This window comes from Mauremys mutica, chromosome 7 (assembly GCF_020497125.1).
Source record: "Mauremys mutica isolate MM-2020 ecotype Southern chromosome 7, ASM2049712v1, whole genome shotgun sequence".
NCBI classification, from domain to species: domain Eukaryota; kingdom Metazoa; phylum Chordata; order Testudines; family Geoemydidae; genus Mauremys; species Mauremys mutica.
In genome coordinates this window covers 111,019,536-111,031,905 of record NC_059078.1, presented here as the reverse complement: position 1 = coordinate 111,031,905, position 12,370 = coordinate 111,019,536, and the positions used below count along the sequence as shown (strand labels likewise).

Below are 12,370 nucleotides of genomic sequence, written 5' to 3'. Positions count from 1 at the left end.
CAGGGAACTTAGCTGAGGAGTACTTAATGTTGTTTTAAAGTCAAGCCCTCGAGTTAGGAAATGAAAGGATTAAAGTTGTCTTCCATCTCAATTTCACCCCCTTATGCAATATGATAGTCTTTAATTACAAGATCACATACTATATTTTCCACGAGGCCCATGCCTCATTCAATGCGCGGAATGGGTGGTCCTCTCTTAGTGATCAAGTATACATTTTTTTTGTTTTATCCGCATTGTTGACTGTGTGGCCCCAGGTTTTATTTACTGCACACTATCCAAATCGTGTGCTGAAAACAGAATTATTAACTTCATCATGGGCTTTATTCCTCATGGGCTTTTCAGATTACTCAGCATTTTATAACCATTTATATGTTCAACACATAGCTTCCATTTACTTAAATTGCCGTTGTGAGCGGTCAGGACTTCTGCAGATCAAATCCTAGGATATTAAGTCAGGTACTCAAAAAAGTGAAAAGTTTGGTGTAGCCAACTTGCCTAGTATCACACAGGAATTCTGTGACAGAGGTAGGATACTGTGACAGTTCTCCAGGACAACATTCAACTTCTTTAAGCATGAGATCATCCCTTTTCTTCCTGCAGTCTCCTGCCTGATTCACAACACAATTTCCAACTTCTGCAACCAATGATGAAGGGCTCCTACAGACTCCTTTATTACACAACCATTATTCATCCCAAAGCAGGTTCATCCTATGCACTGAATGAGTCAGGAGTCCTTTAGAAAAAAAAAGTATACGATCATGTGACTAATGACTGTATCAGAATGCATATTCACAAGGGGCCAGATTAAGGTTGCACAGGCAACCTTAATCCTGGCATTTCCTAACTTTTGAGTCCTTCACTTTGCAATGCTAACAATCTTTTAACATAGGTTTTTGTGTGTAATTTCATAATTTTTTAAAGCAAACTGAAAATCCCCCCAGAAATTCCATAATGTGGCATCATATTGATCCCCACATGGTTCATCAGCATGGTTGGAACCTTTAGATCCACCACGCTGACCTCTGCTACTTGAGCTAATGGAATAACTGATACCAGTAGTAGGTTGTCATTCTGCATACGAACTATAACTAGGACACTTTGCCAGTGAGTTTCATAGCTATTTGCTGATAGCAAAGCAATGTTGAGACTTAGGAATCTTGGGTTCCATTCCAGGCGCTGGAAGGGAGTTTGCTCTAATTGGCAGATTCTTCTGCTCCTTTTCCCTAAGCTTGACCCCTTGTGTCTCCACAGTAGTTCAGGCAGCCCAAACCATACTGCCAGTGAGCAGCAGTGTTGGCCAGAATCAATGTAGCAGCATTTGCTATTGCCGGGCCCATAGGTGCTGGAACTAACGCTGCAGCACCCCCTGGCTTGGAGTGGTTTCCATTATATACAGGATTTACAGTTTGGTTCAACGGCTCTCAGCACCCCCACTATAAAAATTGTTCCAGTACCCCTGGCTGCACCTCCTCTTGGTCCTGCGGTGTGTGGAGGAGGCCTAGCAAAAAAACCCTAGTTATTCTTCCCAAGTTGAATCCAGGGCTTTTCTAGACCCCTTATGCTGCCACACAGTTATAGCAGAAAGGGGAATCCTTCCCCCGCAGTTGCATTCTTTGCAGTGCTGAAGGTTAGACTGCTGTCAAATATGTCAATGGAGAACAATCTATAGGTAATGTGAATTACATAAGAAAGTCTTTTCCCCTTGCCAGATGTTGATTTGCTTCAGCAGTCTAACCTTCAGCATTGCAAAGAATGCAACTGCAGGTCCGAAGGACACGGTTTGCAACTGCAACAACTCATAAAAGGAAATATTGGGGAAAAGGCATTTTGTCTTATCAAATACCATCTAAGTGATGTGGGTAAATCAGTGAACACTTGGCAGCTTTGTTTAGGATACAGTCTGCATAGAACTGTATTCTTCCAGCTTGGCAAGGAATTTATCCTGAAGTGCCTAATTCCTATTAATCATTACATAACACAAGTTCTTAGACATTATCTCCTGTGGCTCTCAGCACAACACTGGGGGCTGTGAAGAGGACAGTGCAGGGCCATTTACATTGGGTCTGTGTTGCTCCTGTGCTGAGGGAATCCTCCCTCAGCCCCTTGAGACTGATTAATGGTCCTTCTGTGCCTTCAGAGTGGTTAATTGGGACTGCAGCGGGGGGCGGGGCAGCATTGGCCCCAAGAAGTTTCATTTGCAGAGTTTTTAAGTCACTTAGAAAATTGTGACTTTCAATATTGTAATTAATGAATGTGCCCTAAAGCAATCTGACAGGCAATCCAAAAAAAAAAAAAAGCCATCATGGGGATTGGGCTGTTTTCCCAAATGTTGCTGTTCATAAACAAGAAAAATGATAGTGTGTCAGTCTCTGGGTAGGCTGCTCCACTGAGACCCTCTTCCCATCCCCCAAGTGTGCCCCGTTCAAGTGGCAGGCCCATGACGCCACTTCTCTTTGGGGCAAGATCCTCACAATCCAACCACTCTCTGTCTGTGTCTCCAGCTTATAATCCCTCTTGCCCCCAGTACTAACTGTGACTAATCCAGCAGATCCAACTGGGGTTGGACCCTACGATGGTTTCTCTCTGGTTGCTCCTGACAGTATGTGTTTGCAGTGAGTCAAACAGCTTCATCAGAACAAAGTGTGATTTTTATGGCCTAAAAGGTACACAGAGCTTGGAGAAGTAGATTTAAAACAACAAAGACCTACCATGGTATTCCCTTATCTAAATTTAACCTCCATTTGTAGCTCAGGCCGTCTGTCTTTTTCCCTATCTCTGAGTTGCAAGAAACAGCCTACACTGCTGGCAGGCTTCTCCTTCTGTCTCTCCAGGGTATGTCTACATTGCATTGTAAACCCAGGCACGTGGACTCAGTGTTTCCAAGCCTGCAAGTGAGTGCCCACACTGCATTGTAAACTTCAATTTACAATTGCTTCCCACAGCCATGCTAATAAGTCTATGCTGCACTGTGCAGACTTTTTAACTTGAGGCTGCGGCTTGAGCTGCGTCCACATTGCAAAATGACAGGGTTTGCACTTGAGTCACAACAGGAGTTGGGCTGCAACCCCCCCACTCCCCCAGCAGGGTCCTAGAACCAGGTCACGAGTGCTTGCTGACCTGTCAGACTGATTTGTGCTTGGACAGAAGGGGGGCTTGGGCTCATACCTGAGCCACAGCCTGTGCTTCATGTGCAGTGCAGACATACCCTCAGTGAGCGCTCCCAGCCTGTCAGCTTTTTCACAGACACGTCCTGGTCAGCATCTCTGACCATTTCCCCTCTCCCTTTCTGCCAGTCAGGGTTTTTTGATCTTTTGAATCTTCCTTGCTTCCAGGCTAAGCCTTGGGAAGAGTAAAACATCCTAGTCTGGACAGAGCCGGCTAGGTAACTTCTCCCCCACATCTGATGGCCCAGCCATTGTCATCTCCTTTGAAGCTGTGTACATGATACTGACTTATCTGTGTCATTGTTTTACCTTTCCTGCTTGGTCCCTCAACAGCCCATGTGTGGCCTCCTTTGATTAAACTCTCTGTATTTGAGAAAGCAACAATACATAACTGAACAGGGAAACTAAGTCACACATAGTCCTAGAAAGTAATGCAACCACTTTCCTAGTTCATCACATCTGTGATGGTCACATGCTCAGTCAAGCTATTTTAGGTCATTTTTAGAGAAGTTTTACATATATTAGTTATCATTTTCCTCACCTTCCAATCTCTGTACAGCTGAACTCATGATATTAAGAGCACCTGGCTTCAGAAATGAGGGATAAATAAAAAAGAGAGAGAGAGAGCCTGAATCAAATTTTAAAAACTGTCCAAACCATTTGTCATTTTTTTTCTATAGCAAGGAGGTTGACAGCAGTGCTGCTGGTAAGAGCTTAGTGCAACAACATGGGCTTGGTATGGGCAGGGAAATTTTTGTTTTGAGTGCAACTCTTGACTCACGGAAAAATAATCTGAGCGACTCAGGCTGGTCCCTGCCTTGATCTGCCTTTAGTAAGCGACAGCCTGTTTCCAAATGAGTTCTGAGAAACTTGCATGATAATATTTTCATCTCCTTTTGAGAGGCAATAGTCATTTGAAGCACATTTTTAAAAGCAGACTCACTATGTGAGTTGTTGGTTTTTTTACTTTAAATGTGTGGAATTTGGTGACCACGTGTATCCAGATTCTACCATCAGTACACGAGCACAACTTCCAAGAAGTCAATTTTACTTTAAAAAAAAAAACAGTGAGAGGATATGAAATTAAATTAGTACTTTTTAATTCCTATGCTGCAAAAGCTGCCTTATGAATGGGTCAAATACAGTTCAGCTGAAAGCTAGTATGTTGAGAGGTACATACACAAAACAAAATCTAAATAGCGAAATTTAGAATGTGGATATGAAATCATTTTTGGTTAAGTTAAGTTTTCTGCTACTTTGTTTTGTTTTTAGTTTACCCAAGAGATGTTCCTTTCTGGAAAGGGAAGCAGGACAGAGATATATAACTGTTTTTCAATCCCTTCGTTTACATGGAATAACTTCAAGTAAGTTTATAGTGTGTTTGTGACCTAAGACGCATTGGCTCACACTTTCAAACTGGCATTTGACATTATACTCACAAAAATTCAGTGTGCGCAAAAGCCCAATTTATGCACACAAGTGAGCATGCCCATAGCAACTAATTATGCAGCTGTCTATCTAGCTTACATAGGCATGCTGCTTTTGCACACACGCAGAATGTGTAGTGAAAGTTAAAAGTGAAAACTTTGGCTCACTTGTACAGAATCAATATTTCATTTTTTAAAATTGGATTTCTCCAATATATGAAAAATATTGACCCTTGAAATGTACAGCCTATGGGTGAAGGACAAGTGAATAGCGGATCTTCAGAGCCCAGCAACCTTCCAAATCAATGTCAATACTTACCTGTGGGGTATATATTTTATACAAATCTAGTCTAACATTTTTGTTTCCGTACCATTTTATTGAATTTTATCTAGAGGTGCACCCAAATCCCTGGAGCTGACCAGGTTAATATGTGCCAATTTCATAGCCTTATACACCCCATGTGGACTAATCCTACCACAGGATAGGGATATGAAAAAAATGCACAATTGGATGCAAGCAGGAGTTATTAATATGCAAGTGGCAGTCTGCACATGAACATGTGCACCATGACCCTGACCACTGAGAGCATCCCCAGAATGCCCCTCCCTAGCTCCTTTTGTGGACGATTTGCACAACAACCCTTCCGTGAATTACGTGGGGAGTCTGAAGTGAGGCTGGGTGAGGAATTTTTAGTGGACTTCTATGTTTGGATCCTCCCACATTGCCATAACTTTTCTCTGTAAAATGTTTGCTTTAATTCCTTTTAATAATACAAGGTTATTTATCAAACTTTCCCCCCAAATCCCGAAGGTAAGCATCTGGAGGATTTACGACAGATTAACTTCCTCCCGCTGCCATGGCTGACACAGATTCTGTCCAACCATTACCATGCGGTGAGTTGGTATACTTCTACACTGTTCAAAAACTGAAAGTGTTTATATCTATGTTCATTGGAGCTCAGACGTTATCTTATATTTTGTGCCTCAAGGCCCCAGTCAGGATATGGGCCTCCGTGTGTCAGCCAGGTTATGTACAAACAGAATAACAGATGATCCCTGGCTTAAAAAAACCCGTAGTCTAATTTTTCCTATGTTAAATTGCTTTGCTTTGGCAATCTTAGCTTCTGAGCTTAAGATATGCTAGTGGACAAGATGTTGTTTTTTATGCTGTCGTACACAAACACCCAGCTATGCTTTCTGAGAGAGTCTGTTTCCATTAACAACATCTTAGACGCTTCTAATGTTTTGCTGTTAGTGGGGTTTTTTTTCCATATAAGCAGATGGGGACAAATTCATACATGGTATAAGCAGGTACATCTCCCATTGAAGTCAATGGCCTTGCAAAATGAGAAGAGGAAGACAGAGCACAGCTGCATAGAACTTGGACCATTACTGAGGCGATCCTGCTAGTTTGCACTGATCCTTGCTCCCTTAAGAGTTTTGTTGCGATTGGCTGCCCAGGTCAGCAGCTGCATATCTCAAACGCATACTTTCTGAGGAGGGAAAAATGTGTAGGGGAGTTAATGCTACTTCTAACCGAAAATGCTGAAATAGAAACTTGAATCAGAACATTTTACCATAACTTTCCACAACATAAATATACTCGGCTTCATTAAAAAGATCTTTTTTATATTATGGTCCTGATTCTCCATTGTCTTGCACCTTGTGTAGTTTTTTATACCTATGTAGTAGGTGTAAAATGCTACTGTTCTGATTTGGTAACAATTTACACTCACTTTACAGTCACTTGGCACAGGTGTATATGACTACACAAGATGCAAAACAGTGGAGAATTGGGGCCAGTGTCACTAATTGCTTAGTTGTTCCAAACCACTAGGAAGTGGTACAACTGTACAATCTACCATACATTGTCAATTTATATATAGAATACTCATTCCTATGAAGATTGTTTCTGCTGCTCTCTCAGTGAGGCAGTCATAAGTTCTTTGTGCCTGGCTTTGTGCTTCTTTTATATAATATATTGAATCAGTGGACTTCATCAAATGTGGCATATTTTCCTTTCCCTTCAGCTGGAGAATGGTGGTGACATGATATTGCAGAGAGATTTTTCCATGCAAGCTGTGAGATTTGGTCTTCTTCTTAAACAGGTATGTAACAAAGAAATCAAAACTGTATGGTGGGAGTCTCTAGGCTTTGGTGTGTTTCTCAGTGGATACCAGTATTTTTACTCACATACTTTTTATTGTAAAAATGGCAGCTGTTTTCAGATCTGTAATCTATTTTAAATGGGAAAACAAGTCAAGTAAGATGAGCTACATTTGTTAGTCTAGTTGGTTTCTTTCTTAGGATAAAGAAAAATATTTTAAATAAATGAGACAAAGTAGAAATGCTAGACTATGTATATTAATTCCAAATCCTATTTTTCATTGGATTCATGGACCCTGAAAAGGGCAGAGGGTGAGCTGGGAATGAGTTGACTTCAATAGGCATTGGATCAAACCCTATGTAAATTGACAGTTATCTATCTAATTTAGAGCAGTTGCAGTCCAATTCCAAATAGGCTTGTATCTACAAGACCAAATTCACTGTCATAATTGTCTCTGAAGTAGCCAGTGACTGAATGGACCAGAACACCACTCTCAGACTGAGACGCATGCGGGAAGAAGCTTGCACTGGCACTGCCTGTGCTGCATCTGTTTTGTGGGGTTAAATGTCTCACTTACAATTCTGAGGGCTTAGGTAAGGCTTAAGTAATGCATCGGCTTTGTGCTGGCCCTCTGCAATGTGGTGAATTCCACTCTGGATGAATAGACAACTCATTAGATGTAATCAGACACAACTGAAGGCCTTCCTTCCAGGCTAAACTCCTAATGCTCCTCCATCTCAATATGTATCCCATCTCCATACATATTGGAGACACCTTTGAATTTGATGAGCACATAGAAGCAAAGAACAATAAGACACAAACCCCAAACTTCCAAGAGACATCCCCCTGAACCTAAAAGTTCCCCCTGCCTTAAACTCCGCCTTACAACACTCGTGGACCTAGAGCATTATAATTTTTCATGTCTGTTTTTGATTTTCATTGCGTTCCTTATAGCTTTCCATTAGTTTAAATATAATTTCACAGTGACTGTATTTTTTCTTTTACATGACAAGCAAAACGAGACAGATTTTTCCTAATAATAGATTTGTGATTTCTGCCCACATATTTTTGAGATTACTTTGGATAGAATTTTTCTTTTTTAATTGTCCTTTAGGAGCCAAGATATCATGAAGAAATAATTTCCATTTATGGATTCTTCTTTGAGATAAAAGCAATCAGACATGAAGCTTCAGCATACAGCTTTTACATTCAAGTAAGATAAAAGCACTACATGCCTTATGTGAATTCTGTTTATTCTTTATCTGATTAGTATGTTTATTGTTTATTATGTGTTTATTCTGTTGCATTATGTAAATTCTGACCTTGCTTTAAGGTAATAATTTGAAGTTGAGAATAAAGGCAAACAAATGGGTGTGGGACAGTACAAGCATCTTAATGAGTTTTCTTCCTTCTGACTGCGAAATGTTACCAGTATTCACGTGTCTCTGCACATGATGATTTTAACTAGAACCAGAAGTGGGAATACTAAAATACCACAAACAAAAATATTCACTCTTTTAAGGTGTCAATCAATAATCAGGAAATACTGGAAAATCCATAAACAGTTTATTCTCAAGTGATTTTCCTAGCCCAGTTTTGAGAACACTAGTAGCTGACAATCTACATGAAATATCAGCAGTCTCTCCTGCCTAATAAAACATGTCCTCTCACATGTTCTTTGTATGGTATCTTCAACAGGGCATAGTAGAACGGACATAATTTGGTACTTTAATAGATTCTAATATTTTTTTCTCCTAAAGGGCAGGTAATGCTCAGCATAGTCTTTTGGAAAATGCTAATACTGGTAGCAAAATGCATAATAAGATGCTGACTGAAAAGTGCTTCATAGTGTACCTGTTACCATTTTAATTCTTCCTTTTCTGTAAGAGTCTGGTTTTAATTAAATGTCAGTTAAATGCCAAAGTGAGAACTTCTCTCCTAGCTGTTTTAAAGTGCTCGGTTCTCTTTATGTTTTGTGATGATAGATTTGAATCATCAATGTGGTGGTTTAGTTTGTTTAGCAAAATTAACGTGGTCAGTAACAACTTCCTGTTCAAATAAGTTCTAGAACATATGGCTAAGTTTGATGTATGTAAATATTGTGGGTGCAGTACAGAGGACCTGCAAGTCTTCTGCATGAGGAACTCCCATTGCTTCCAGGTGATATAGGGCATGATCCTACAAAATTCCCACCCAAGTAAACAGGAGTTCTATGCTTGCAGGGTCAGACCCATGATTAGAAATGAAAAAGGTACACCAAGAAGTGAATGTAGTAACGCTCTGGTCATACTCCCTCCCCTAGCCAGATACTGGGAGCTGCTAGAACAGGCAACCCAGGAAACAGCTACATTTGTGCAATACTAGGTGGGGACTTCCTTGAGCTGGGGAGATCCAGCAATTTTCCAATCCCTTTTTGCCACTAAACCAAGACAAAGGGGGCCAAATTATAGTGCAGAATCGAGCCTATTGTTTATTTTCTTTTTTGCATGGAAATGTAATGACTTTTCATAGGACCAAACTCAAACCTGGCATAAGTAACTGAAACACCACTGACATCAGTGACGTCGTATTCATTTACACAACTCATAGTTTGGCCCATAATGCCTTTCAGCCAGAAGGATTACAAAGTGCTTTAGAAACTATAGGTCCAAACCAGCAGTCCTTACTCAAGACAAATTCCTAGTGTTTTCAAAGAAGTTTAGACACAGGAAAGACTGCAGTACCTGGTCCTATATACAGAGAAATCATTTCACTCATCACTGAAACATGCCAGTTGTTTAATAGTGCACAAGACTCTGACAGAGTACAGACCCTCAGGTCAAGAACTGAAGAATGCCTTGTCCATTTGAAATTACTAAAGCAGCTTTAGGCAGGCAAGGGTAATTACCAAAAAATTGGCTCATGAGATATTCTCCACTCCTATTGCAAGTGCCATAGAAATACTAATAACCAGAGCTTAGTTTTACATCTCATCAAGAAGACAGCATCTCCTGAGGGCCATTTGTTCAATATAGAATCAGGAAGAAGAATGTCATCTATTGACTCACCAATATAATTCCATTCAGCCTCTAGAAACAGATTTTCTTGGACCATTTCTTGGTCTCCCAAGTAATGACCTGGTCAGATCCTGCTTAGATGAGTACCTGCTGTGATCCTGAAAATGTAAATCTCAAATACCCAAAAGTGGAATGGATGTATATTTGAGCTGGTTCTCTAATTAACAAATGTCATTACCATTATATTGCATATTTCAGATTTTTAACCGACTTGGATGTAATGTCTTTTCAGAGAGTCAAACAAACAGACCCAGCTTTATCTTTTATTACTGCTGAACGTAGCCCTGTCAGCCTTAGGCAGGAGCGAGAAGTTACCTATGAAATAAAAGCACAGTGCCTGATGGATGGGAAATGGAGGGAATTCAGTACTGATCAACTAACCCAAAAGTTTGGCGTTACCAAACCATCCTGCAAAAGCCAAGTACGTATTTTTTAAAAAATATAAACTCTGCCATGCGTAGCCTTGCTATTTCTAAAAGTTGATATAGCATCCATGTAAAACAAACATTCCTCACAATCAAAAAGCTCAGACATTGACATGATACTATGTCAGAGTGATACACAAGACTGAAAAACCCAGTAGACATGTGTGTGAATTCCAAAATATGAAATGCTGACAAATGCCTTAGAAACACTGGACCTGATCCAAAGTCCATTGCAGTCAATGGAAAATCTCCCATTCTGATTTTACATTATTAAATACCAATGACAAACATAATGACATTTGTGCCCAAAGTGGAACACTTTGCTGTTGATAGGAACACCCAAGCTTCTGTCTGCAAGTACCTCTTAGACATCACCACCAGTGTCTAGCAGTTTGTTTAAACAGCTGCCTCATATAGACTGCTGACTTGCGTTCCCTTTTGGCATATTTATTTCTTCATCTTTTTCCATTTGTGCTTGGCAATCTAGGTAACACAATTAACTAACATGGGGCTTCCTAATGGTTGCATAGTATTTGCAAAACTACAGTTGGTTAATACGGTATCAGCATAATCTTCTTAAAGTTTAAAGGTTTTGGCCGTCAATGCCAATATTTCTAGCAATCCAGTTCTTAACTCAAGTTGTCTACATAAAAAATGGTTTTATCTAGGGTCTGATTCTGGGAAGTGTTGACTTCCTTCAACTCCCACTGAAATTAGTGGAAATGGAGGGAGCGCAGCCCCTCTCAGAAGTGAAATGCAGCAGGCAGAGATGAGGCCGAATGGTAATTTTTAACTGGTTAACCCAGCAAGATAAATCACTCAAGCAGTAGTAACAGTCTTTGCAAATCAAATGTTTTAAATGGTGAGTGTAGTTCTTTCCTTAACCTTACTTCAAATGCAGGTTAAACCAAAGCCATTCACAAAAGGAAACTGGCCATATTATGTTGTGTTACACGTGAGCAACCAGGTTGGGATGTAACTGAAATCAGAATTTATGCTAATACTTTGTGTTTATATAAATTCTTCTCATTTGAGGATCTCAACATGCTTTATAAACATTAATTAATCCACAGTCCCCCTATGGGGTAGGTTAATACCTCATTTTACAGATTGAGGCATAGCCAGTTTAAGTGACTTGCTTGGGGTCACAGATGTGGTTAGTGACAGAGGCGAATGAAACCCTCATGTTCAGACTCCTAGTCCTGTCAACTAACCACTAGACAAAGTAGACAAATATATTGATAGGGGTATTAGTACAGATTATACTCCACTTGCAAAATACCATGTTCTTGTGAAAACATGGGACTAGGTTGTTCCATGTTTAGAGTCTAGAGCTCCCTTTAGCAAAAAGTCATTTAAAAAACATTTAAGGTTAAGCATCAGGGTTCTATGTCATGACTTTTTGCTTTTTATTCAGAAAACAAAAGTGCCTGTTCACTCTGCCTTCAAAACCCAGATTCCAGGTACAGATAGTACATTCTTTGCCCCCTCCCAAGAAAGCACAATGACCAGATTTACTCCTTACTCATTTAAAGGGAAACTGCCTCTTCAGTAGAAATTCAAAGAAATAGTTTTGCAATTTTTCTGCTGAAACAAGCACTAAACATGAGTCATTTTGTAGTTAAGTAATTATGGTGTTAGATAAATACTCCAATGTTAATTTTGGTTTGGTTTTGGGTGTAGGTCTTGAAAGCACGAATACCATCAATTCCAGTCTATGTGACATATGCTCTTCTTTTTCCATCGTCTTGATTTGCTAAAAGAAAATAAGCTCTAGAGTTTTCTTTCGCCTGAAGAACTGATTTCAGCACTTGATATTATCAGCAGAGGCGAATCGTGTATTTTAAGGGTACAGTCTGCTTAGCCAACTAACCACATTTGTCATAGTATGAAAATAAACTGCAACCTTTCCTTGTGTCGTGCTCATTTCAGGATTAAATTCAATCAACTGCCTGTTTCTGTTCCCCATAAATTATAACTGCAAATTGGCAATTTCTATTTTATTAGACATGGACGCAAATTACAAAATCTAGCTCTAGACATCAAACAGAAAGTTTGGGGGTGTTCAGATCTGGGTTTTCCCACAGCTCCATGGTGTATTTCTAGCTTTCCATTATTGAATAATACTTTCCAAGTTGGCTGCAACTATATGAAAAAGCTGTTGCTTCTGCAAACCATGAATGGGACTAAC

At 39.9% G+C, this 12,370-nt stretch overlaps 1 protein-coding gene across 4 annotated transcripts in view; it reads left to right on the top strand.

The window, feature by feature from the left end:
• The window catches only part of BTBD16 (BTB domain containing 16), a 39,027-nt gene extending 26,947 nt beyond the window's left edge, over positions 1 to 12,080 (top strand). For 3 of the 4 annotated variants that reach the window (XM_045024296.1, XM_045024295.1, XM_045024293.1), the window contains 6 exons: positions 4,437 to 4,528; positions 5,403 to 5,485; positions 6,622 to 6,699; positions 7,813 to 7,911; positions 9,987 to 10,175; positions 11,863 to 12,080. In XM_045024296.1, the coding sequence (XP_044880231.1) occupies positions 4,437 to 4,528; positions 5,403 to 5,485; positions 6,622 to 6,699; positions 7,813 to 7,911; positions 9,987 to 10,175; positions 11,863 to 11,931 (610 nt within the window). In that variant the 3' untranslated portion in view covers positions 11,932 to 12,080. The remainder of the gene's footprint in view (positions 1 to 4,436; positions 4,529 to 5,402; positions 5,486 to 6,621; positions 6,700 to 7,812; positions 7,912 to 9,986; positions 10,176 to 11,862) is intronic. The other variant, XM_045024294.1, reaches the window with a different exon arrangement.
• Positions 12,081 to 12,370: the final 290 nt, after the last annotated feature.